General features: G+C 46.9%; 1 protein-coding gene across 2 annotated transcripts in view; it reads right to left on the bottom strand.

Annotated features, from left to right (window-relative positions):
• The window catches only part of GATA6 (GATA binding protein 6), a 32,123-nt gene extending 10,307 nt beyond the window's left edge, over window positions 1-21,816 (bottom strand). For both annotated transcript variants that reach the window (XM_042962249.1, XM_042962250.1), the window contains exons 1-6: window positions 21,551-21,816; window positions 18,986-20,151; window positions 14,267-14,433; window positions 10,546-10,671; window positions 9,594-9,681; window positions 9,397-9,500 (exon numbers count right to left, since the gene is read on the bottom strand). In XM_042962249.1, the coding sequence (XP_042818183.1) occupies window positions 9,397-9,500; window positions 9,594-9,681; window positions 10,546-10,671; window positions 14,267-14,433; window positions 18,986-20,114 (1,614 nt within the window). In that variant the 5' untranslated portion in view covers window positions 20,115-20,151; window positions 21,551-21,816. The remainder of the gene's footprint in view (window positions 1-9,396; window positions 9,501-9,593; window positions 9,682-10,545; window positions 10,672-14,266; window positions 14,434-18,985; window positions 20,152-21,550) is intronic.
• Between the last annotated feature and the right edge of the window lie 3,858 nt (window positions 21,817-25,674).

The raw sequence follows: 25,674 nt of genomic DNA, 5'->3' as shown, positions 1-25,674 counted from the left end.
CAGATGGTAGGAATTACTTTTCCCTTTTAGTAGGAGGAAAACAGAGGCTTTACAAAACCTTGGCAGCTTTACTACAGTCACACATAGGGCTGGAGCTAGTGCCTGGATGCCTGAATCGATTTCCTTCCAGCTGCTACTCCGTGAACCCCAGACTAAACTGCAGACCATACTAAGGCTTCACCATGAATCAAGCAAATAAGCTTAATCAGAGCTTTAAATTAAAAGTGTCTGTACTTAATAAGATAAAAATATGATTCTGGCACGTGTGCTCTGGTGAAACCAGGCCATGCTAACAACACCTAAAACTGCAGCACAGCAAGTAAACAGGCATTTGAACATCCTCAGATATTGACTTGAAACTCTTTACTCACAGGACTGCAACAGTACACTGAGATCAATACCTGTCGTTTATTTGTTCAAATCTTTCTTAAAATCTGAAGTCAATAAAATACTCTGTGCTCAGTCCCACAGATCCCAAGTGCTGGGTCTGGTGCGATAGGTAGCTGAATTATGAATTATCACATATGCCAACGCCTGTCTTTGTAGATGCTTTTAAAAGTTATTAAAATTTCAGAAAAAATTAACAGGTAGATCTAAACATGAACAAAGCAAACAGACTGTATTCAGTTCATATCCATTAGATCTTCATATCGCTAGTAACCCTTTTGGCAGACGCCCATGAAACGCATAATAAATTACTTTTGTTCCAGTAAAGGAATTCATTTTCTTCGAAGATTCATTTAGCAATAACATTTCAGAGCATTCTAAGCCAGATTTCTTAAACTTGGGCATGTTTTCCCGTAACATTATTTCATGTTTTGTGACAATTTGTATATTCTTACAGAGGCCCGGGTTGGGGGGTGGGGGGGCAACTGCAAATAATTTGTAATCTACAGAGAAACTTTGTGTTCTGAAATGAAGCCTTCTAACCTGAGGCTATATGAGAAGGTGTGTGACATTCTCCCCACACTAATGCTCTACCTAGTATTCTGGCTTTCAGGTTGTGATGATGAGTCACTTATTAAACCACAGTCCTGTGATAAATTGGGTGGACAAATATATCATAAGCTATTTAAAGAACGATACAGTTGTGCTGTTTCCTAATATACAGATAAAGGCATTGGATATTAATGTAGCGCAATGCATTTTTAACGACTCCTCACCATCCTCCCCATAACACACAGACCTGTGTGCATACACACACATACACACGACACAGAAAGAGGGAAGTCTGGAAGAGGCCTTGAGATCAAAATGAAAGTATGTAAACCCCACACGCTTACGTGTTCCTTGCCAGGTTGGCGTGTGACTTTCACAGTGAAGGCCGATGTGGTCAGACAGGAACGTGAGTTATTAGAAGGAACTGAAAGAAGAAAGGGAGCCTGGCACATAGGGAGCATGAAGATAAAATGCCAACAAAATATTTACGTTCATGGCTTGTAGCAAGAGGCAAGTGGGATGTTAGTAACTGTGATGATTGGTCAGCTCCCTGGGAGTGGTAGCAGGCCGGAGACCTCGGTTCCAGTCCCAGCTTCCACACTGGCTGGTTTTGTGACCTTATGGAGTCACTGCGGATTCTGGTTTATAAATGAGGCAATAATGATACCTAACTGCAAGACTCTCACAGACTCTTGTGGGAGATTAATGACTTTTCAACTCTGTTTTTATTCATTTAGAAAAGAGTATCGTAGACTATAAACTCTGAGGGAAATGGACACTTGCCTATTAAATGCTTTTCAATGATTTCATAAAAACTAACTAAAGGCAATTGGAACATTCTTAAAAGTTCCACCTAACTTGGCACTCACTGTGTATCAGATTGAAATCACACCCTTAGAAGGATGTTACTATTGCAACCTTGTGTTTGATACTTTTAAGAGAGCTTTTTATAATCACATTAGGGACATCAACCACAGTAAATTTCACTGCCTGTTATTCTTTTATTACCCAATTGACATAGTCTTAGTACCATAATATATTTTATTTAGAAGTACGATATTGACAAGAAGATTTGTATAATGTGCCTTATGTATTTGGTCGCAAGCAAATCACTTCTCTGGCACCGTTTTCCCACCCGTTTCGGCAGGATGATTTCTGACGCTCAAACTACTAATGAAAACTGGTCAGATTTCTTTAAGAAAATATTATTTTTTCTCTCTGAAGATTTCAATATTGCATAATATCACATATTAATCTAGTATGCCATAATGATAACACTGATGGCCAGACCTGGGTCCAAATCCAAGCCCTGCCTCTTAACATATACACAACCTTGGGCTTGTTACTTTGTTCCGAGTCTCACTCCCCCCTTCACAAACCGAAAATGGAGATAAAACAACATACGTAGAGTGATAATTATGAAAGGGAAAAGGTACCTAAAACACCTGACATGTACAAGTACTTAGAAGCAGACTTCTGCTTTGCTATGTCCAGTATCTCATAAATGATGAAGAATGGAAAAAGGAGAGATTTCTCAGAAGCAAGAGTACAATGATAAAATGCAAGGCTAACACTAATACCCAACTCTCCTGCAACCTAGGACACCTGTAAAATATTCAGCTTAAGAGATGAGCAGTAGGGGTGCCTGGGTGGCTCAGTTGGTTGAGCGTCCAACTCGGGCTCAGGTCATGATCAGTTCAGGTGTTCGAGCCCTGCGTCCAGCTCTGTGTTGATAGCTCAGAGCCTGGAGCCTGCTTCAGATTCTGTGTCTCCCAATCTCTCTGCTCGTGCTCTGTCTCTCTCTCTCAAAAATAAACATTAAAAAAAAAAAAAAAAAAAGGCGAGCAGTAATTTTTTGTCCTGCTCCAGGAGCCTCCTGAACCAGAACTGCTCTGCAGAGTCCAATTCTTCTGAAGGAAAGCAACTCTTACAGTTTTTGTAAGTCCTTCACGAATGTACCTTTCAGCTACTTAACTATTGTAGGAATAGTTAATAATGCAGGATCTATTATTTTATGACCAATCATAATGCCATAGTAAATCCAGTGTGAATAATTACTTGGACAAAAAGACAGTGGAGTATAAATTTGCTAATAAAGAAGCTGTGATTAAAGTGGTGTTTTCCGATTTGCAGCATAGGATGCGAATATCAATACACAAAATCTACAAAAAGATTTTTAAACATTAACCATTAACCTACAAAGTACATAACCTTTCTCCAGAATGCCTTAAAGATGTTAACTGTTGTCTTAAATTGTTCTTCAGAAGAACATCCAGATATCCTAACAAGTGTCAGTCCCTAAATCACTGCTGTAGCCATAAGCACTATGAGGGCACATTAACTCTTTCAAACCACTTGTAGCCCAACATTTAGCACCATGCAGCTCAGAAGTACTTCTGACAAGGTTGTTGAATAGAGTTATTACCAAGGAGTGACTGCAGTCGGGAAACAGGTCTAGCTAGGCACCTAGCATCCCAGAAGAATAAATGAGGCAGGAATGAAGACACCTATCTCACATCGAGAAAATGACCAAACAGCAAGTAAGGCCCACCCTCAAAAACACAGAACCAGCCAGCATCAAATCTGAGATGAGGTCCCTGCCTCAGTCTAAGGAGGTGTGCCTCTCATCGTGGAAGCTGTCTACTACCAGCAACAAACCACAGAGGTGAGGAAACATTTCCTATCCCGAAGACACCATGCCTAACATGTCTCCATTCAGAGGAAGATTCACCCAGCAGCCACCACAAACCGTCTTGCCCTGAGAAGCCCTGGAGACAGAGAAACTAAACCCCAGGCCTACATCACATGCCATGAGACCAGAGCACGTCACTAGCTCCAAGGGAGGGTTTTTCTAATTACGAAGGGAAACCCTGCTTGTACAACGTACAAGCGGGAGCATGCTAGCATTTGTTTACATCAATTATCAAAATACGCCATTAAGAATGCTTTAATTGTTGGACTCCAGCAATCCAGAAAAAGAAACACATTTGTTACTAAAGTTGGGTGCTAGACCAAGTCCATCATTTAGAAATGAAGGTACTTGGCGCCCTACTAAAGGCAGACTTTATATTGATTTGAGCCAGTTTTCAAAGTGTACTTGCACTCAATTCACCGGCCCCATCTCCTGCCTTTGGCTCCACACCCTACACTCTGTGACACTGGCCACTGAAACTATGTCCTTGAAGTACCTCAGATACCATGCTCTTCCTTCTGGAAAGCTCCATCCCAGGGTTTCCCCTGCAAAAATCCTACCCAACTAATTCAAAAGTACTCTGTGAAGCCATTTCCAACTCTGAGGTTGAATCAACAGCTCCCTCCTTTCGACTCCTACATACTCTACTGTGTCATTCCTTTAACGCACTTCCACATCTAACCAGCAGTGAGATCTGTCTACACCTGCTCCCCACCACTACCACCACATTCTAATCAATCTGAGGTCAGATACCTTATTTTACTCCATTGTGAACAGGGCCTCCCGAAGCACAATACTATTTAAATGGAGTAGTGACCATAAAGCAAGGATTAGTGAGATATAGCTCATCTCCATTTATTCCAACATTATAGAATTTATGAGGACCTCAACATTTGCAGTTTTAATATAAACTTAAGTAAAAAAGTTTTTAAAGTTTTAATATAAACTTAAGTAGTTTTTAATTTTTTTCAGTAATTAGTTACAGAACTACCGCTAGGCAGGCAAATATGTTCGGTGATTTCTTATTCCCAGACATTAAGTCTTATTGCTGATTTCAACCCCAAATTAACCCTTCCTGTACCAAAGGAAAGTAAGAGAAATACTTTTGACCTATAAAATTTGAGGATAAAGAGATAAAGCTTATATATACGTACATAATAAATATATATTACATATATAATATATATACCTATTACATATACATATCATATAGATTTTACATATATGTAAAGTGTTCTCTAGTTTTGCTAATTTTCAGCTACAAGTCTTAGAGGAATGAGAATATTTCATACTTATTAAATTTTACTTGGGAATTGCTAAAATAGAACATGTTCCCCTATTTCCCTCCTAAATAATAAAAAACAAAACTATAAAATGTAATTTAGTCAATAAATGGAATTCAATGAAAGATTTAAATATTCTCACAATCCAGAGAAAATATATATATGCCAAAGAAAATCTGTTATCTATTTAAGTTAACTAAATACATATTTTTCAGTAAACCTACAGGTGTAAGAAAATTTTAGCCTGAAAGACTTTTCTGGGAAAATGTATCTTTAAGTTCAAAGGGCACAAAAATCAAGTTAACACATTTCTTAACAAACACAAGAATTCCAAAGGAACAAACAAGACAGGGGCTATTTTATTATTTTATTTTTTAAATATTTACTTTTGAGAAAGAGTGAGAGAGAGAGAGACAGAGCATGAGCGGCGGAAGGGAGACACAGAATCCAAAGCTGGCTCCAGGCTCCGAGCTGTCAGCACGAAGCCCCACGCGGGACTTGAACTTACAAACTGGGAGATCATGACCTGAGCTGAAGTCAGACACTTAACCTAACCCACTGAGCCACCCAGGGGCCCTGTGGGCAGGGGCTAACATATACACCTCTAACATACAACCCACCTCTAACATATACACACCACACATACAAAACCTACAACAAAGAGAAACTGAGTCAATGACCTGATGACCATCAGAAGGAATGTCTCCTTTTACAAGAGATCTAGTTAAAACACAAATTAGCAACAAGTATATAAAAAGCTAAGACATTGTAGCTTTACGACAAATAAGGAAAGAAATGAGGCTTCAGAGCACCGCAAAAATGATTTCTGTGGCACTTAGACACTTATCAAGGAAGAATGCCAAATGCTGCGTGCTAGGAATCCTGCCCACTCCTTCACTGCTGTTGGGGAGGGAACCCTGGAGCTTTTGCTCACAGCAGCAGACAGCTTCCCTCTCTCCAGAATATTCAGCTCCTGCTGGGCTAGCTCAGAAACCAGCCACAGACACCTGGTGTCCCCACATGAACATGCCCACATGCAGGACAGGGTAGGAACATCAGGATTTAAGAGGAGCCTGTTAGGGGCGCCTGGGTGGCTCAGTTGGTTAAGTGTCCTGACTCTTGATTTCAGCTCAGGTCATGATCTCACACTTTGTGAGTTCAAGCCTTGCATTTGGCTCCTCTGCCCTGACAGCGAGAAGTCTGCATGGGATTCTCTCTCTCCCACCTCTCTCTGCCCCTCCTCTGCTTGTGCAAGCTCTCTCTCTCTCAAAATAAGTAAACTTAAAAAAAAAAAAAAAAACACTTTAAAAAAATAAATAAAAGAAGGCCTGCTGGGAATGCGTACTGATCATGTCCTACACTTTCCCAGGGGGGAATTAAAAGGAACAGCAGGTTTGACGTGGACCTTTGCAACAAACATTCTGACTTCCTTGCTGTTACAATCATTAAGACGGACAAGCAGTTATGTCGCCACTTACATCTCAGGTGGCCCCCAGTTCCTGCCTTCCACCGGGAGTATGCCTAAGATTGCCCTTTGTTTTGTAGCTCGTGAAATAACCCTGAACTACTAACTTCCGCCACTTGTGGGCCACAGGGGCCACTGGAGATCAGTGGGACGGACCCATCATCAAAGAAGCCCACCAGGGTGCCATGTACTAGTACCAGGCACAGCCCTGCTTTGCCCACGTAACATTTCCCTCACCTGTGGCACTTCCCCAACTCCTAGAAGCATCCAGTCACGACACCGGCTCCCTCCAACATCACAAACTGTGACCAAAATGGGAAAAGGACACATCTTGTCAGCGCAGCCACCTTTCACAAATGCTTCGGCCAGCTGCTCACAGACGGCTCCCCCAGCGTGGTCCTCCTCACAGCTCTCCCAGCCCCTGGCCGGCCTCACACACCCAGGGAAGGCTCTGAAGGTTCTAAGGGGCCACTGAGTACACACAGTGGCACTCCTCGGCAGTAACCCGGCAAGACCATTCAGGTCTACAACAATTATTCCTGGAGAGGGACAGTTTCCAAAGGCAGCCAGCAGATTGCCTTCTGTGCGGTAGGCCTGGTTCCCCACAACAGCCACGTCAGGTAGGGGCTGCTGGAGACATCCGTGATGGACTAACCTTCGAGAGAACCCCCGAAAGCCCGGGTGCCTGTGGAGCCCAGGTGGGGGAAGGGTGGGAGGTGAGTCCCTACAGAGGGAAGGGAGGAGGGCAAGCAAGCTGTAGCCCCGGCCAGCCGTGAGAAAAGGTGTCACAGAGGCTTTGAGGCTGCTTGGGCTCTGCAAGCTGCCCCCTGGTCAGGTCCGCAGCTCGCATGGCCCGACTCCCGCGGAGGCTGCACAGGCTAAGGGAATGCTGGGGGCTTGCTGCACGAGACTTTGCACGGAACTGCTCTCAAACTCCACCAACCTCCACAATCCTTACTGCTTTGTCTCCTGGCCTCTAGCAGGGAATGGAGCGTTCCTCCAAATGGCACTGACCGGCAAGCCACCTCCAGCATGCTGAGTCCCAGGTGAGAGATGCCCACTGAAGCACCCAGAGCTCAGCAGCAGAGCTCCCGAGGTCCCTCTTCCAGGCAGGCCAGAGCCGCAGCCTGTCACTGACTTCCCATGGCTCCTCCCCTGGAGGACAACTGATCAGACTTGCAAATGGTCCCTTCTGGTCAAAACCACGAGAGCAAAACGAACCCCACTCGCTGTGGTTCCAAGCCCCCAAAGCCCAATGAGGGGCAAACACCTGTATTTCTGTGCCATTTACCACTCACATTTGGCTTTTTCCATGCTTAAGCTCACCTTAACAAACAAAAGTGACCCGAAGCTGGCAGCGAGCTTCATTTCAGCTGGGAGAGACTGACATCACACTGAAGCCAAAAACCTGGCTGCTACCCTAGTGCTTTCAAAAACCGGTTCATCATTTTGCCCTATGTAGGTAGCTACTACTACATAAGTGTGGCTGAGGACTTAGGGTGTAATAAAGAACATTCTTAAATAATCTTTATCTTTCCATTTCCACACAGGTAAATGTTCTGTTTACCAGTTTGGACCCTTAAAATTACACCTAACCCTTCTGTTAAAGAAAAAAAATCATACACCAGAGTCCACTTTCATAAAGGCTAGAAACGTTCTTTAACATCTATCTATAACAAACAAAAAACAATGGAAAGGCTTTTTGCCTTGTGAAACTCAACAGACTTCTTGTGTGATTAAAGCAAAAAGCAAAAGCCCAACAGAATTTGGGATGGAGGACGAGAAATATCAAATATAATTTTAAGCAGCCTAAAAAACTTCTTTCATGTTTCATTTTTGCTTATTAAACCATTCGAAATATGACGAAGAGAAAACAGCTCTATGGTTCCCAAACCCCGGTCAGAAGACACCTCGAGGGCAACAGTTTCAATTTCACCTGGGGCGCTCGCTCAAAAACACAACTTTCCAAGCCCCACCCCCAGAGACTCTGACTCAGAAAATCCAGGGTGGGGCCCAGGAATCTGTAGCATTTCAAAGGACCCCAAACAGGGCAAAGCTAAATGTGAAAAACAATTACTAAGTAAACAGGGATTTTAATGCTCGTGTTTTGACTTAAACTAGTCTCGGTGTAATCCTTAAAATCACCGAGGCACGCTCACTGCCACAGTCCTGCAGCCCAGACCTCACCCGCTGTGGTCTAGAGTGAGGCCTGGTCATTTTTAAAGAGCATTCTGGGTAAATGTGGGAAACACTGGGTAAATGTGGGAAACACTAGGTGCTCGGCAGTTGAGAAAAACGGAGTTTCCGGTCACAGCTTTACAGAAACTGTGATCTTCGCGAAGACCCTTGCATCTCTACCCTCAAGAGCAGGAATTACTCACAACCAGAATTGCTCCCTGACTTGCGGCAAGGCTGAAATGAGCCTGGGTGCCCTGAAGGTGAGTTAGAAGAAGGCAAGGCAGGAGGGCAGTGGATAAAGGAAGATCGGTGAATATAGCAGCACAGCACAAACTGTGATGAACTTTTCTTGGGGTAAATGATTTTATTAAAAAAGAAAAGCGGGGGGAGGAAGAGAAGAGATAAGGGAAAAAAGATGGGAGTCTCTCTATGATAAGCAAAAGCAATTTAAGTGCCATGGGCACTGAGATCTATAAAACCTCTGACTCCTAGTTCTCCTGGTCTACGTTAGAAATACATATATATGGCAGCTCAGATAGAAACCTGCAACTAAAACTCTGGAAAGCACTTCAAAACTTCTTGCTTTTACTTGGGTTAATTTAACCATAAAAAATGATATAGATCTTAATTAAGAGGTTTGTAAAGTACTTGCGTTTGTCATTCTGTTGACATTCAAATGTAATCTCCTCTAAAAACTATTCTTAGGTATCAGCTAACTAAACCGAACTGTTGGTTTAGATTATTGTACTACCAGATAAGATAAAATTTGAGATAATAGACTAGAGAGCAAGCGCAACCCCCTAGCTTAGAATGAGTCTATATACTGCTTTAACACTTACCCCTGAGGATGTCGGTTGTGTTGTAGGGGAAGTGTTTTTGCTGCAGTCATCTGAGTTAGAAGAGGTGGAAGTTGGAGTCATAGGAACAGAATTATTGCTACTACCTGCAAATCAAAATTAACCTCATAAACACACACATACTCTGCTGTTCAAGTTAGCAGATGCTTTACAATCAAATAGCATTTTACTGTATTTACCAGAGCAAGCTTTTGACTTATTTATGTTCTTAGGTTTTCTTTTCCTGGTTTGAATTCCCTCTTTTTTCATAGCAAGCGGTCGAGGCACCTAAAAAAAATGTTCATATAGGCCTTAAGTTTAACATTATATGGAAGAAAACACAACTTTTAACTAAAGACTCAACATCGGTCCTGAAAGCCCTCATTTATAAAAGAAGCTGGCATGAATTTCAGTCCAATTTTGATACATGCGCAACAGATTCCAACCTGGACAAAGGCTACACTTTCCCGATCAAATGCAGATTCCCTCAGAGAGAATGGGGTTATTTGCCAGGGAAAATTTATTCCCTCAACTCACTGTTTATTGTTTTAAACAGCTTCAATTACAGAGTAAAACCAAGAAGTACATATTTTTATTTCAAAGAGATCATGTGTTCTCTCCCTCCTACACATACAAGGTTAATTTCCTTTTTAAGATTAATGTGTTTATAATATTTTGTGCTATGCTTAAAATGAGTAACAGAATGTTGCTAACTATAACTATCAAATATATTATTGCTCCTTTGCATAAATGTACTTGCTGCATTCCCCAAATGTCAAAGATATAGTTATTGTGCATTTCTAGTTGGTTCCATGCCTTTTTTTCCTCTGAATATACAGTTTTTTAAAAAGGTTACTACCATGTTGTCGACTCTAAAATGCACATTTTTCACATTTTAGTATTTCTAAAATTGGGATGTCTTACAATGGATGTATGTGACAGTTCAATTGGCAGTATTTTTTTTGTTTCTTACTAGTATATGAGATAATAGTTTATATTATAATTAATAACATCCTAAATTCAAAAACATGTACATAGGAAATCAGATTTTTCATTTTCATCCCCTCTCCTTGGCTGATTTTTTTCTTGACTAAAACCATGTACAAATAAGACCCTAAACACGTATACACATGAGCAGGATACGCGGCATACCCCATGGAGCTTCATGTAGAGTCCACAAGCATTGCACACAGGTTCGCCCTCAGCATTTCTGCGCCACAAAGTGGTGGTTGTGGTGTGGCAGTTGGCACAGGACAATCCAAGCCGCCGGGAGGAAGGCTAAAAAGTAGCACAAGACAGTAAGTGCACAGATATAAGTGATTTTATGTATATGCTACGTACGTCCATGCAGCGTGTCCCTGTCATCAACAAGCATGTACTTTATTATAAATCAAAGGTCCCTAGGGAAAAGAATTTGAAGGGTAATTAGATTGACCTTTCTGGACCAAGAAACTGGAGTTTCAGGTGCAGTGCTCCATCCCATGTGTGTGTTTGGTTTGCTCCAGCATATTAGCGTAGATGATAGAATAACCAGAACGAAGTCACAATGTTGGCCAATAACTGTGCTCACTGTTGTCAGAGGTCTGAGATAGAAGTCATGAAATGCAATCACAAATCACAAATGCCTGCCAGTGTTCTTAAGTGGCTTTGTGCAGTCTCCACTTCACCTGGAAACTAGAGATAACCACTCTATTTCTCAGATAAATCCAGAGAAATAACCCAAAAACTTTAGAAGGGCCTATATACGTCATACTGATAGGAACGGATCTTGGAAAGTGTACGATATTTTTATAAAGAAATATATTTTAATACATGTCTTATAATTATCACGGTTGACTGCTGAGCTTTTGTATTATTCATTTTACAAAGGATAAGCAAATTTGATGGCATTGTTTTAATGCTGGCATTACCTTACATACAGTGATAGGGATATATTTTCTTCACCCTATCAGTACGATACCCAACTTTTGTTCATACAAAGGATTAAATGGTATTATCAGAAAGGGCACTGTCATTCTGATTTCCATGTTCCCTTTATGCCTATAATATCTTTAAAGGGAATTCATCTCGTCTAAATTATTATGTGTAAGTTATAAAGAGATGATTTAAGCTAGTAAAAGTTACTCTCCAAAATGCCAAAATCTAAATTTGTTATTGAATTACCTAGAGAGGCAACTAAAAAACAGTGCCATGACTTCAGTAAACAAGCTGAGGAAAAATCCAAGGACCAAAATAAGTTGAAAGTTAACAGAATTTGGGAAGTTAGCTACATAGATTAATTTCACAAAGGAATAGTTTTAAAGAATGTATAACAAAAATATGAATTGAGGGTGTACTGGATATTCAGATGAAAGGACAGATTTTTCAAATCCTTTGCTGGCAAATTTAAAAGATAAAACTGAATTTTCCATTTACAATTCACATCCTATTGTATCACTTTCACATTATTCTTTATAGACAAGTCATAAAAACAAAGAGACACTGGTAGTAAGCCTCTTAGCGCTACAACATTTTTAAGAAGTCAGTGCTAAGAAAAAATAGATTTGACTTTTGGTTGAAATGAATATGCTTGGCTGACAGGCAAACTATTTGGGGAATTGCTTTGCTAAAACAATAAAAACACAGAAAATCTTATGCATCGGGTTTTTTTTTCTTTTTTCTTTTATGGTTAAAATAAAATAATTTCCTAGGAGAGCACTGCTTTCTCTGTGTAAATGTGAAATCATTAAACAAAGGACAAGAAGGTTCATTTTATAAACAGGTCATTTATGACAGTTTCCAGTGGAATTTGAAGCCAACGTGAAGTAAACTTGTTATCAGAATTTGCCATTATAACAAAGAACTTTATGACTGTCAACTGCAAATCATAAGTGAAGCCAGTCTCCATAAACATGTGAAATGAAGGTGAATGGGTTATAAAAGGTCCTTGTAACAAATGATCTCAGTTATATTCATCACTGACAAGGAATTCAAGTTACACCATAAATCTCTTATTTTGCAATATATTACAAGTTCAAATTCACAGTGATTGGTTCTGTACTGCTGGCTAAACAAACTTGGGTTCAACATTCTGAGAACTAAGCTAGATCCATCAAAACCATAAATAAGAAACTCACGAGAACTAATTGATGAACACGCCCTTCCATTGGTATCATTTATAACCCATTTACAAAGCACAATGGCTGACCTTGGTCACTGCCAAAACACCTGCCACACAGAAGGAAAACTAACAGATTCAGAGATGTTAAAAACTCTTTTCTGCTAACAGTTATTTTTACCAGTAAGTATGCAAAATGGCACAATCTAAATACGGATGTTACTATATCAAATTTAGAATGCAACTAGAACCCAAAAGGCTACTATTCTATCAGTATTTCCTTCAATCTCAAGAAAATGTCGTCTTGCTGAACTCAGCTAGTATTCAGCTCAGTGTGCCTTTCAAAAAAAAAAAAATCAGTTTCACTGTTCATACACGGAAACAGGGAACTTCCCTGGAATATTTTCTGACCACTCATTTTTCTTTTTTGAATATGATACGTAAGAAATGAAAACCATAGGGAGTCAGACGCTGAAGTTGAGGATGCCCTTTGAAGACGATTGTTAAGCTGCGGGAGGCTATATAACAAGTTTAAGGCACATACGCACGTTAAATTAACCTCAGCCACTTTATTTTAAATGCATTAAAAACAAAACAACCATAAAACTAATTGCTTCTCTTTAAGGTGTCAGACTTCCATTGTGATGCAATTTCACCCTAATCTATTTAACACAAACAACATGTGTAGCATTTGTTCCTGCTAATTAGAGTATAACAATTAAATAAATTACTTGGATACTTAAGACGTCTGGCATCTCACTGTAAAATATTTTACTTTAAAAGGTATTAAGAGCCTGAGTGCTTGGTTAAACAAATGTTAGCCTTACAGTGGGGCCTGTGAACATTTTCATTTATTCTCTCTAATCACTACGGCAGTAAATGCCCTCTCCTAAAACCACACCTAACAATGGATTTTTCCCTGAAGAAAATCAGAATTCCCATAATTTAAAACATAGTTAAAAATGTGTTTGGATTGGTGAAAATCCCCAACTTGAGAAGAACATGACTGCATTTTTCTCTCAAGTTCTATGTAGTTTTCTGAACAGCCAGATTTCAAAATAACTAAGGTTAAATTTTCATCAAACTCAAAGACAATCCAAAAGAGGGATGGAAATGGGGGCTAAAATCTGTCTCACTCCCAGAAGAGGTAGAAGGGACCCAAAGGTATAAGGAACAAAATCAAAGGAACCCAGGACGAGGCTGTGGAGAGTAAGGGAATGTGGATTTTGCGGTTGTCATGTTCTATGGAGGGTGAGGGGGTATAAACCAACACAGTTTTCCATAATAAAATCCAAACCACACCAAAGAGTACACAGAGAAAAAGATCTTCATCTGACCTGGGTCGGTATACTCAGAGGTTACCGTCATGACCAATTTCTTGTGTCTCCCTCCAAAATATTCTAGGGCATTTACAAGTACATCTAGATTTATATAAATATTGACTTTTGTATATTTTGAAAATGGTAGCTCCCTACACCTTCCCCCTCCCCCTTTTACAGACATCATTTCCTAGGTGTAAATGTGGGGAAAGGCTGTCTTCGTTCCCCAGACGCTGGTTTCGGGACGACCTCCACTCGGGCGCGCGCGGGCGAGCGCTCAAGTGGCCGAGGAAGGAAGGGGACAGCTGGGTTCCCGCGCTCCTGCAGACCCTGGTGGCCCCGGGCCGCGCCGCACCTGTTCCCGCGGGGGGCGCCCGGGGCGAGCCGGAAGCGCCCGGGCTGCTGGAGGAGCGCCGCTCGGGGCCCGGCCGCAGGGGAGGGCGGCGCTCACACTCACCACGCGCTTCTGCGGCTTGATGAGGGGCCGGCTGAGGCCGTTCATCTTGCTGTAGAGGCCGCAGGCGTTGCACAGGTAGTGGCCGGTACCGTCCCGCCGCCATAGCGGCGTCTGGATGGAGCCGCAGTTCACGCACTCACGGCTTTCAGGCAGGTCCTCCAGCAGGTCTGCGACGAGAGCGGGGACAAGAGGCTGGGTGAGGTCGCGCTGCTCCCTGCCCTCCCCGGGCCCCCCCGGAAGACCCCCGGTACCCCTGGCCGCGTGCTGGCGACGCGCTGCCCGCCTCCCCGCCCGCGCCCTTCCCCACGGATCTTTCTGCTCCGCAGCCAAGCCAGGAGCCGGCTGTGGTCACTATTGCTCTGGTTCAGCATTTGTACAATACTTCTGCAGCCCTGGGAGTGACCAGTAAAACCCCAGGAAAGGAGCAGGAGGATATGGTGCTGAAGGCTGAGTCCCAATCATCCTCCTTCTGTCTCCAAGGACCTCGGAATTGAGATGAGCTGTGGGGAAGTCACTTTGGGTCCCCTGACCCCTCCTTTTGGGCTGTTCCCAAGCGTTTCAAAACTGAAATCTATCTTAATTACAGTGTGCCACTTATCAAAACTGAGCAAGCCATACAATATCAACACGGATCACTGACCCCTGCAGCAACCCACAAATATCCTGGGACAGAGTAGGGCCCAAATAATTTTTTTATTTCTATAAATCCCAAGTCACTTTTATTTAAAGTATTTACTATATCTGCCCCCTTCCTTTTCTTAAAAAAAAAAAAAAAAAGACAAGTGAATTGAGAAATACTGTTCTTGAGCACTTTATCGATTAGAAAGTGACTCAGGTCTCCTAAGGGGAAAAAAAGACACCAACATTAACACACAGAGATAAATGTTAAGTTTTATGTTCATGCCACAAGGACCGAACACTAAAACATTCTGACTTCCACGTGGGTCTAACTGCTTCTATCTGCAAAATTTCTACAAATGATTGCTATTTTACTGATTCAAACATCATTAAAACCATTTCAGTGCTAAATAAAACTGTTTCCTATTTTCCTACACTAAAACTTCAATTCATGCAATCTATCTAAATTGTGTTTATGTCATTTTGCTATTTGGGTGGTTTCTGGTGTTTACAACTAACCTAAACCTGTTCATAACCAAAAAAAAAAAAAATCTTGAAAATAAATGGTTGTAGCATTTATTACATCTGCTTAAATTGATTATGAAAAAAATTGATTAACTATGAATGTATAAGCACGATCTAAAATGAGATAGGTACAAAAGACAAATAAAATAAGATAGGTACTTATTAATTAAATAAGTACTTTTAAAATAGACTGTAAAAAATAAAAATATCCTTCTGTTTAGGGTTATTTATAGAGGATTTAAATGTCCGAATTTGGTTTTCTTTAAGAAGCATTTCTGAATCAATTTTTAAAATAAATAAGCATTACATTTTAAAGTTTTATTTGAAGTTGTGTGCTAGCAAACCCTTCTATTCCTTCTCATTCCCAAGCAGTTTACAGCTTGTTTCTACCACTCTACTTGTAAAGATATTTAAATGTGTCTTTGGCATGAATAGTTTTTAATTCCATTAATACTATTTACCCTACAAAACAAGTCTCCTTCCTCCTCAAGAAATAAGTTTAAAAGAAACTAGCATCCTACATAACTGGAGTTCAAAGTTGTCATGGGGATACAGCAACTTACAACACATCACAAAGATTTATTCTTCTCCGCCCTAAAAGCCACTATTGACTACGGTAATCAGTAAAATGCTCAGGACTTCAAGGACACTGAAGTTAAACAAGGTATTTGTCTTAGTTGTTGACTTTAAAATGTTACCTATCAGAGACCCTCTCGATAGAGGAGTGGGGCATTCCCTGGAGAACCCAGCCCTATGCCTGGCCTCCTTCCCCCAGGCTGGAAACAATAAAGACTCCCAGAAGACAGCGTGAACACTCCAGGTAAATCTCTTTAGTCATCTGAAAACCCAAAGACAAAACTTAAAGTCCACTTTGGATAAATAAAATTTCCAAAGTTTGTTTATTTTTAATTAAATCAAATCTACAGCTCCCATTTTCTCCCTACCGCTTACCCAGCAGCTACAATCCTTTGACTAAAATAAGAAAACTTTTTTTTTAACAATTACAAAATCTTGATTGTGCTAGACATTCATTCATCAGTTTCTCCATCTACCCTCACCCCCACAATTCATTATTGTCTCCCAATACGATGACTTGGGATCCCCTGGGGAGAAAAAGGCTGTGGGGAGAGGGGCACAGCCAGTGAATGCCGTCGCAGGACCCTGAAAATAATGGAACACAATTCGGGAGCTGAGGAGGGCGCTGGGCTCCAGGACTGTAGCGCTGTGAGGACTCCCCCCAGGACTCCCTACCACCTACTCACCATCAAAATCAGGGAGAGGTATATGGAGCACGTTCCCAGAGGCCTCCACACTGTGTAGGTAGAGAGAGCTCCGCGCTAAGGTTTAGCCCTGCTGTCTGCCTAAATCTATTAAAGAGTGCCTTCAAAAATGGTCTGTTTAAAAAAAGAAAAAAATCGAAGCGGAGAGGCAGGGAATCTAGCTAGGAAGCTGGGAGGAGAGGTTTTGGAGGTCAAGGTTTCTGTAGCAAGAGAACACCTGTGAAGACAACCGAAATTAGAGGTCTTTTGCCTCCCCCAACCCCAGACTGGCTGATTCTCAGTAGCTTCCTGACTTAAAAGACTCTATGCAGAAGCTGGGTGTTCCCAAGCCCTTCCTAGTTTTGGGTTGTTGTTAGTGAAAGTTAGTGAAAGGATAAGCTAGGTTTAAAATGAAATTTGTAACTCGCCTACTATTGCACCTTACTGCCTCTGAAAAGCTTTTCTATACAAAATAAGTTTCTTTAAAACATCCAATGACTCCAATTATGACTTTTGGGCTACTTCTCTTTCTGTCCTGTGAAATGCTGGAAGACTAGGGGAAGAGGGGCATGGAGACTACACTAACGTGTGTCAGGAGATAAGTAGAGCTGCAGGATCCAGCTCCCACTGCGTTGCCCCGACCCAACCCTACACACTCTTTTGGATTCCTTGCTGGATTCCCGACTGACAAAAGCCTCACCCTAACCACCACCCCCCTTCCCTTGCTTTGAAGATTCCTCACCTCCCAGTCTCTCAGCTCCAGCCAGGGAGCCAGCCAAGGGTTCCTGTGCCACAGAAAGGGTGACAGCGCTCTGTCTCAAGTCTATACTCAACAGGGCCCTCCCTACCCACTCTACACCGCAGTGAAGACAGTCTCCAGGGCCAGCTTCCCAGAGGAAAGCAGAGGGAATTTTGAGACCAGAGTCTTAGAAGAGGTAGAGAAAGAGAGGGAGGGCTTGTTACCAAATAATCCATTGCCCCCTCCCAGTGTTACCAGGAGGGCTATTCAAGTCAGATCCTTCACTTTCAGGCCACTGCCATTTCCAGTGTGTCTTTTGAGTACAAGGTTGGCAATTCCTCAGTTGATCCTAACTAAGTAGGGGCCCCAGAAGACTTGTCCCAAAACCGAGCACTGAGGCTCCCAGGAAAAGCCCAGACCTAGGGTGTGAGGACACCAGTTAGGATAATTGAAGCTGACATGCCTCCTGCCTCTTTGCCACCTCAGTGACTCCCACACCTCGCCTCAAACAAACAACAGCCCCCCCTACCCAAAAAAAAGTTTTGTCTTAGGAGTCTGTCAGTTTATCAAATGGGTTAAACACAAAGCGAGAGACCTGTAAAAGCACCACAAGGTACCCAGAACACTGCAGCAGCTGAGAACAGAAGCCAGAGTGGTCAGGCCAGGTTAACACAGTTCATAACCTCCTCTGCTTGAGCAGAAAACTTTTCAAAATGGGGTGTTTCCAGGTATTTTTACAACTGTGTTTTCCCAGTTCACCCAAAATTGCCCCCAGACATTGGAATGAAAGTATGGGTGGCATGGAAAACTGGTGAAAAATCGGTAGGCTGAACTCTGGAGGAAAAACAGATGTGGGAGTGCCAGGATCCCTGGGTCCCAGCCTGGCAGGGGCAGACAGGGGCAGCAGCCCCAGACACCGCCGCCCAGGTGATGTCCAACCAAAGGGCCCCTCCACCAGCTTTCCCTCGGGATAGTCAGAAGGCTGACCAGCCCAGGTATCCCCCCTCTTTTCTCCCTCCCACTGAAGGGGAAGCCAACTTGGTCCTTAGGTCCTTTTCCACTGTGGGGCTCTTAAATACTCTCCTTGAGGAAAACACAGTTCCTCCCCTCTGGAGAGCTGAACTGGGTGAGACTGTGTTTTAGGAGAGGGTGAATCAAGAGCCCAACACTCCCCTAAACTTACCCACCCCAGTAGAGTCTCATTCTCCCATTTAGGCAAATTAGGGTCTGTGACAGATCTCAGGCCCTGTCAGTTCCTTCCCTGGCTTTTTTTCTCCAGTTGCCCACCCCATTCACTGTTAAAGTCCCTCGAGTTTCTCCAAGGCACTGAGATGAATACGCGCACCTTGTCTCCTTCGTGGAAAGCAAGTGAAACAATCCGCAAAATAGAAGCACCTCATCAACACTGCCAGACTCTGGGTGGCCCTGCCAAAGTTCTGCAAATCCGGCCTGGGGCCAGGCGGACCTCTAGGCACCCAGACAGAAGAGCTCTAAAAACAAGGCCCAAGTCAACCAGCTGCTCCACACCCCCCACAGGCCCCAGCGCTTCAGGCCCCCGGGCTGCGGCGCGCCTCTTACCTGCACTGGGGCCCCGCGGGACCGGGAGCGGGGCTCCGGCACGGCTCTGCAGGCTGTGCAGGACTGGGGTCTCGAAGGGTCCTGCGGGCCAGGCGGGAGTCAGCGGCGCACCCACGTAGGGCGAGTAGGGGTTCGGGTGGTGGTGATGGTGATGGTGGTAGGTCCCGTTCAGCGGCCGCGCGGCCGACAGCGAGCTGTACTGGTGCTCGCGGCCGCCCATGGCAGCCAGGCTGCCGCCGCCGCCGCCGCCCACGCCGCCAGCGCCACCGCCACCCGCCGCCGCGTAGCCCCCGGGGTCCCGCGCCGCGCCGTTGGCCACGGGCGGGCTGGGCGAGTAGGGGAAGCGCGCAGAGACGTGCGCTGCTGCCGAGCCGGCGCTGCCGGGCCCTGCGGCCCCACCGCCGGCCGCGCCGCCCGCGCTGCCGTACGGGGGGCTGTCGGCCGAGGCCTGAGGCCAGCCGGGGTGCGCGCCGGCGCCGCCCGCGTGGTTGGCGGGCCCGCTGCCCGCCCCCTGCAGGTACGGCAGGCCCGGTAGCATGGAGCCTACGCGGGTGGTGGGCACGTAGACTGGGGAGCTGGCCGCGGCCGCGGCCGCTGCGGCGGCGGCTGCCGAGTGCACGAAGCCGCCGGGCGCGCCGTCGTAAGCGGCCGGCCCCTGGCTGGAGAGGGCGGCGAGGGTCTGGTACATCTCCTCGGGCTGCTCGGGGGCGAAGGGGCTCAGCTTGGCGCCGCGGCTGGACCACAGCAGCTTGCTGGCTGTCGCGGCCTGGTCGAGGTCAGTGAAGAGCAGTAGGTCCTCCCAGCTCGACAGGGCGCTCCCGGGGCCTGCGACCCCGGGCGCCGAAGGTCCGTGGGGAGCCCCGAAGGGATGCGAGGCGTATGGGCTGAGCAGCAGCGAGCGGGCCGGGGGTCCCGCCGCTGCCTCCGTATCGAGCTGAGGCGTCCTGCAGTTGCTGGCGCCGCCGGGGCCACGCTCCCCACCCCGGGAGCAGCAGGAGGAGGAAGAAGAGGAGATGGGGGAAGGCGGCGTGGAGGGCTCCCGCGCTGGAAAGGCTCCGGAGTCGCTGGCGTCGGCAGCCGCGGCCCCGAAGCGCTTCGGCAGGCACCAGCCGCCGTCAGTCAAGGCCATCCACGGTCCGGCGCCTCTCCAAGCTAACTTCTAGTTCCTGAGGCGGGGTGAGGGGAGGCAGGGACGGGAGGAGAAATCAAAAAGGGTTACAAACGCGCAGGCCACACATCTCACTCCACTGCCTTTTCTAGCTAATGAGATTTCTCAAACATCCCGTTTCTGCCCTGGGCGCGGGGTTTGGGGAAGGAGAGGGGAACGGAGCCTGGGCAGTCTCCGCCGGGTCCTCCCAGGACCGGGATATCCGCCCTCCCTTGCCTGCACTACTTGGGTCCCCTCGTCCTCCCGCCCACCCTCTCCGCAGCATCCTTCATCTGCGGCGCGCTAGATCCCAGGGGTGACGAGAAGCCTGGCGGAGGTTTCCCTTCCGCCCCAAAGTGGTTCCCTCTCGGCCGATGACACACAAAAGAACTTTTAAAGTAGTTGTGCTGGTCGGCGCTGCCTTGTCCCGCCTCGCTACACGTGCCCCTAGCCCGGAATACCTCAGCGTGAGGTCTACCCGCGTGAAAATCGTTAGCGTAAGGAAGGCAACCTGTCCCCGAAAACGAAACCGCCGCGTTCTCCCACACTGGCTTTCCCGGAGCTTCCCCGACTACGCTTGATGGGACGCAGTGCGAGCTCCAGAGAGAAGCGCAATTCAGCCCAGGGAAGGTGGGGCGCCGGGGCGGAGACGACAGTCTCTGACCTTCCGGGCCCAGGCACTGCTGGCTGCCCGCGGGGCCCGAGTCTCACGCCCAACACTAGTCCCCGTGGCGCCGCACACCTTAGACACGGCTCGAGTTTGCACCACCAGCGCGTGCGCTCACGCCGGCTGAGCCACCCCCTCCCACCCTGTGGTCATCCCCAACCGCGGAAAGGCCAGACCGTTCCGGAATCGGACGTAGCGGGGTGGAGCGGAGCACAGAGGAGGGGGAAATGCAGGGTTGGGGGGGGGGGGGGTGCGTGTGAGACCGCCCCGGAGCCGAGGCCACCCCAAAGGGGAGAGCAGCAAGAAAGACGGGGAGACTCGGAGGGAGTGGGGAAGGGAGGCGAACTGCAGCCGGGAGGGCCTCCTCGGAGCTACTTTTCCAAATCGCTTCGTCTCATCGGAGATAACCATACTAACATTAATGCCCACACACAGACCCGGGCCAGATAGCAAGAAAGAAGTCTCTCTGCTCGCCTGACTGCCGGCTCCCGCCCCTTTGCGCCAGATAACTCGGAGATAAGGCTGTGCGCAGATAAGCGCTTCAGGGAGAGGAAGAGACAGCAGAAGTTGGTCCGCGGTGTCCCAGGAACCTGGGAGCCGCTACAGTCGGCCGCGACAGGAGAAGGAAGACACCCTCAGAGCCGACCGCGGCCCGCAGAGGGCCGGAGAGTCCGGGGCTGAAGGGCCCGTGACGGGTGGGGTGTAGGGAGAGGAAAGAGGGGAGCCCGAGCAAGAGAGGAAGCAGCCGAACCTCGGGTGCGCGCTGCGCATGGAGAACCGCCACCGCGGAGACCGCTCTTGAGCGCGGAGAGAGGCTGAGGGCGCCGGCAGGCAAGCGCGAGTCCGGGGTCTGTCCGGCGCTGCTGGTGAATAAAAAGGAGAGAGGAGGCGCCTCTTACTGCTCTGCCGGAAAACTGCAGCCTGCGCTCCTGATTGGACTCACCGAGCCTTAAACAAACAGCGCTCGCCGAAGGGTGCCAGGCTGTGGGTCGGAACTGCGCTGCGCGAGCAGCTGGGCGCTGGAGGTGAAGAGGAGGAGGAGGAGGAGGGAGTGAGGGGAGGAGAGAAAAGAGGGTGGGGAGGGGACCGCGGGCGGCGGGGGGAGGGGAACGCGCCGCCAGGGCAGACAATGAGCGCCGCTCAGCCTGCGGTTGTGGGCCGAGCCCAGAGTACCTTCCCGGGAGTGGGGGCGAGCCCTTCGAGGGGGCGCAGAGCCCTGGGACGCCCGGGGAGGGGCGGAGGTGGAGGAACGCTTGACCTGGCTGGCGACCCACACCCATCCGGCGGCGCAGCACTTTCCTCCGCCCCCAGTTACACACGCACTCACGGGGGCGGGTGGGGGGAGCAGTGGCTGTGCAAAGCCCCGCGCTGCCACCGCGGCGGGAGGGATGCGCCAGCTTTCGGGTCAACGTGCCCCCCAGAATGAGGGGGAAAGTGCTTTGCTCTTCGGGCCTGCCCCGCTCTTTTGTCCACGTTAGAAGAGTTTTTGTTGTTCTGCAGCTGTATGGGACTGACCTTAAACTTTCCCCGACCTCTTCTCGAGACCCTGGGGCTCGGGTCGTGGTGGCCACCGGGGATCGAGGATCCAAATATATGGAAAAGAAGGAACTCCAGTGCCCAGCTTCTTATCTCTACCCTGCTTTTTAGAAACAGACCATAAATTCCTAGGAGGTTTCGGGAGTTCACGTCTGCACTCACCAGCTAACCTTTGGGAAAAACCTTTTGATTCGGGGTCCTGGTGTACTTAAAGGCTAGTCCCTGAAGGTGCGCGTGATGGAAAAAAGGGCTTCCACCCCAGTCGCGCCCCAAGATGCTCTCCAAGTTTTGGTGTCCCGTTTGCTCTGAGCTTATCCTGGAGAATTTCAGGTAAGTATTGGATAAGTCATTGGAAAGGGGGAGGGGGGCCAACTTCCCTGGACCCAGCGGGAAGTACCGCTTCCCCACCCCCACCCTCACATACACACCCCTTCTTCGCTCCCTCCAAATGGTTATCACAACTGTGTACAAACTGATACGGTCCTGAGCCGGCAAAGGGACTGGAAATGAACGTCGCAGGGTTATCAGCGCCGATCTGTCAGCAGCGAGGCGCGCGGCCGCAGGTTGGTCCGCAGGAGCTGTGATATATGTCTCGCTCCCTTTAGCGCACAAAAACATTTCTTCCGACAGACGTGACCCCAGAAGGCCGCGGAGAGAGAATTTTAACTAGGGCAGGAGGAGTTGCTTTGTGAGAATGGATTTTACAATTTTTTTTCCAGGTAAATCGAAGTAAATGATTTTCTAAAGGTCAGTCTCCCTGAAAGCATTTGGGCTCTCTCTCGCTCTCGCTCTCTCTCTCTCTCTCTCTTTTTAATATTGTGTTTTTCCAGTTGGAAAAGGAAGACAAGACTAAGAGAGTTGAACCGGGGTAGGTAGGGACATTGTAAAATATGGTTTAGAGAGATCGTGAGACTGAGTCGCTGAAAGTATGTTTCCTCACTATAATAGTGAGCTGTGAACCTGTGTATTGTAGGGAGAGAAGGGGACAGACCCTGGCAATGAGGGGGAGGAGGTCGCCGAATCGAGGAAGTCGAAGAGAGTTCTTTTTTTAATTTTTTTTCCGTTCTTCGTTGTAAATTGCTGCTAAACACTTCTGACTTTTAAATTGCTGCTAAGACGGTCCATAAACCGTTCTCATCCAATTTAGTCACTTTTATTACATTCCTCTTTGCTTCCCCCAATCACTGTGGCGGTTCCCAGTTTCAATGTGGCCACAATCGGAACCAGTGAAGGTAGAAAACTCTGGAACAGAGATCGGCGACCGGAGCAGGATTCAGGGGCTTTAAATTTTAACCTGAGTTCGATCGAATGGGACTGGCAGAAGAGCTGACCTGGCGTCCGCCTGCCACTTAACTCCGACCAGGGCTGAAAGCTACTTTCTTTTGGGTTTTTCATGAGTTTCCGACCAAGTTTTTAACAGACTCAGTTTTTTCAGAAGCTCATTTGTAAGCAGTTACAGAAACGTTGTGGACATTTGATTTTCTTCGGGGCCAACTGTTGTCAAGTGCTTCTCAGTTTTACTCTTAAAAGCAAAGGGTTTTTTTTTTTTTCTTAATTCATATCTCAGTGAGGTGATTTCTAATGCGGACGAGTTTTTAAAAATCCTCTGGCTAATTAGATTCCAGGATGTGAATGGCCTCCAAGCCTGAGCCCTGAGAAGACCCAGACCCGAACCTGATTCCTGTTGTGTGTGTTTCTTTATATTAGGAAGTATGAAGGTGTCTGAGTTTCCTTGGACAATAGCTAAGCCCCCAGGGACGTGCTTTCCCCGCAGCTCCGCAGCAGCTGTACGAGGGTGCACCGGCCCTGACACCGCTGGGACAGAGGTGAGCAGCGGTACAGACCGTGACCGACCCCACAACGTGCGGTTTCAAAGGGCTCGAGAAGGCGCCCGGGATTTTACCTTCCAGATTCCCAATCTCTTTTTAACATTGCCTAAAACAAGGGTGGGCAGTTGCAATTTGCTCCTTTGCACGGTCACAATTTTTTTTAGACTGGTTTTCCAACTAAAGGAGACAAGGGGTAGTAAAATGGTTTTTCTTTTTTTTTTCTTTTCAGTTCGCTTAAAAATAAAACAAAACCGTTTAACCCGTAGAGTTTATCCAGACAACAAGCTAAGGCTGCCTGACCCCATCCAGTTTACCATTTCCCCAATGCATTGGATTTGGCCCTGGGGAAAACACCCCCGGAAGTAGTGGCACATTTTCAAAGCCACCCCTAAGGGACCCTGGGTCCCGCGCTTCCTTTGAGCACACCAGCTGGTCCAGAAAGGAGGGCAGAATAGGGATGCGGAGGGAAGAAGTGCACCCCAAACTAGGGAGGAACCCGAGAGCTGGAGAAGTCCCCCATAATTCCCCAGTGAATAGGCTGCTAGAAGTTCTATTCTCTTCGCGGTTTTTTCTTTATCTTTTTCCTTTCCTTTTCCTTCCGTCTGACTCCTTTTTGAGGAGATTTACTAAACTGAAACGAAATTATTTCTCCCTGGACTATTTAGACTCGAGGAGGGGCCCCTCTCGAGTGAGCCTTCCGTCCTCAAGCCGCCCTCCTCGCCCTCGGAGAGGTGCTGGCTCCGAAATGCGACCTGTCCCCAGGGCTGATTTATTTGGGCTGCGCCACACTACTATTTGCGATTCGAATCCAGCTGGAATCCGGCAGCCAATTGGGCAGGGGGCGGAGGCTTTGCTGCCAAATGCGAAGGGGTGTTTGGGAACCCAGTGGTGCTCTGTTTCCAGAGGAGCGCGAGACCCGGGTGAGGACCCGAGAAACGACACGCCTTTACCCGCCCCCCGAAACCTTAAGCTCAATAAGTTGTCAGTTCACAAAGCTCCCGGCTGCTCCAGCGAGGTTTCGGAAAGAAAGAATACAATTTCTGATTTAAAACGTAGTTTTAACTTGAGAGTTTTAAAAAAGATCTCTGGGGCCTTGTCGCCGTTACCGTATTTCTTGCTGTCCCTGGGACGCTTTTGACGAAGGACACGGGTCGCCCCGGTGCCCCCACCCCAGCCAGCATCCTGCCCCAATAGTCGGGTTGGGGCGGCCTGTCCCCCGGACTCAGCGGCTGCCAATCCAATGCAAGCGCGTCCAGAGAGTCCAGGCGGTGTTTGGGGTGGGGGAGGGCGGGTTTGGGTGGGAGAGGGCGTGTTGTCTCTCTCTCTCTCTTTTTTTTCTTTAATTCTCGGTAGCCCAAAAACACTCTTTAGGAAAGTCAGGTGGTGGCGGCGGGAGCTCGAGAACTGCGCAGCCTAGAAAGCCGGGTCGCCCCCACCCCCCCCTCCCCGCCCGGCTCCCCGCCCCCTCGCCCCGCTGGTCACCAGGAGTTGGGAACTTGCCGCGGCAACG

This window comes from Panthera tigris, chromosome D3, assembly GCF_018350195.1.
Source record: "Panthera tigris isolate Pti1 chromosome D3, P.tigris_Pti1_mat1.1, whole genome shotgun sequence".
NCBI lineage: Eukaryota > Metazoa > Chordata > Mammalia > Carnivora > Felidae > Panthera > Panthera tigris.
This window is presented reverse-complemented; position numbering and strand designations above follow the sequence as displayed.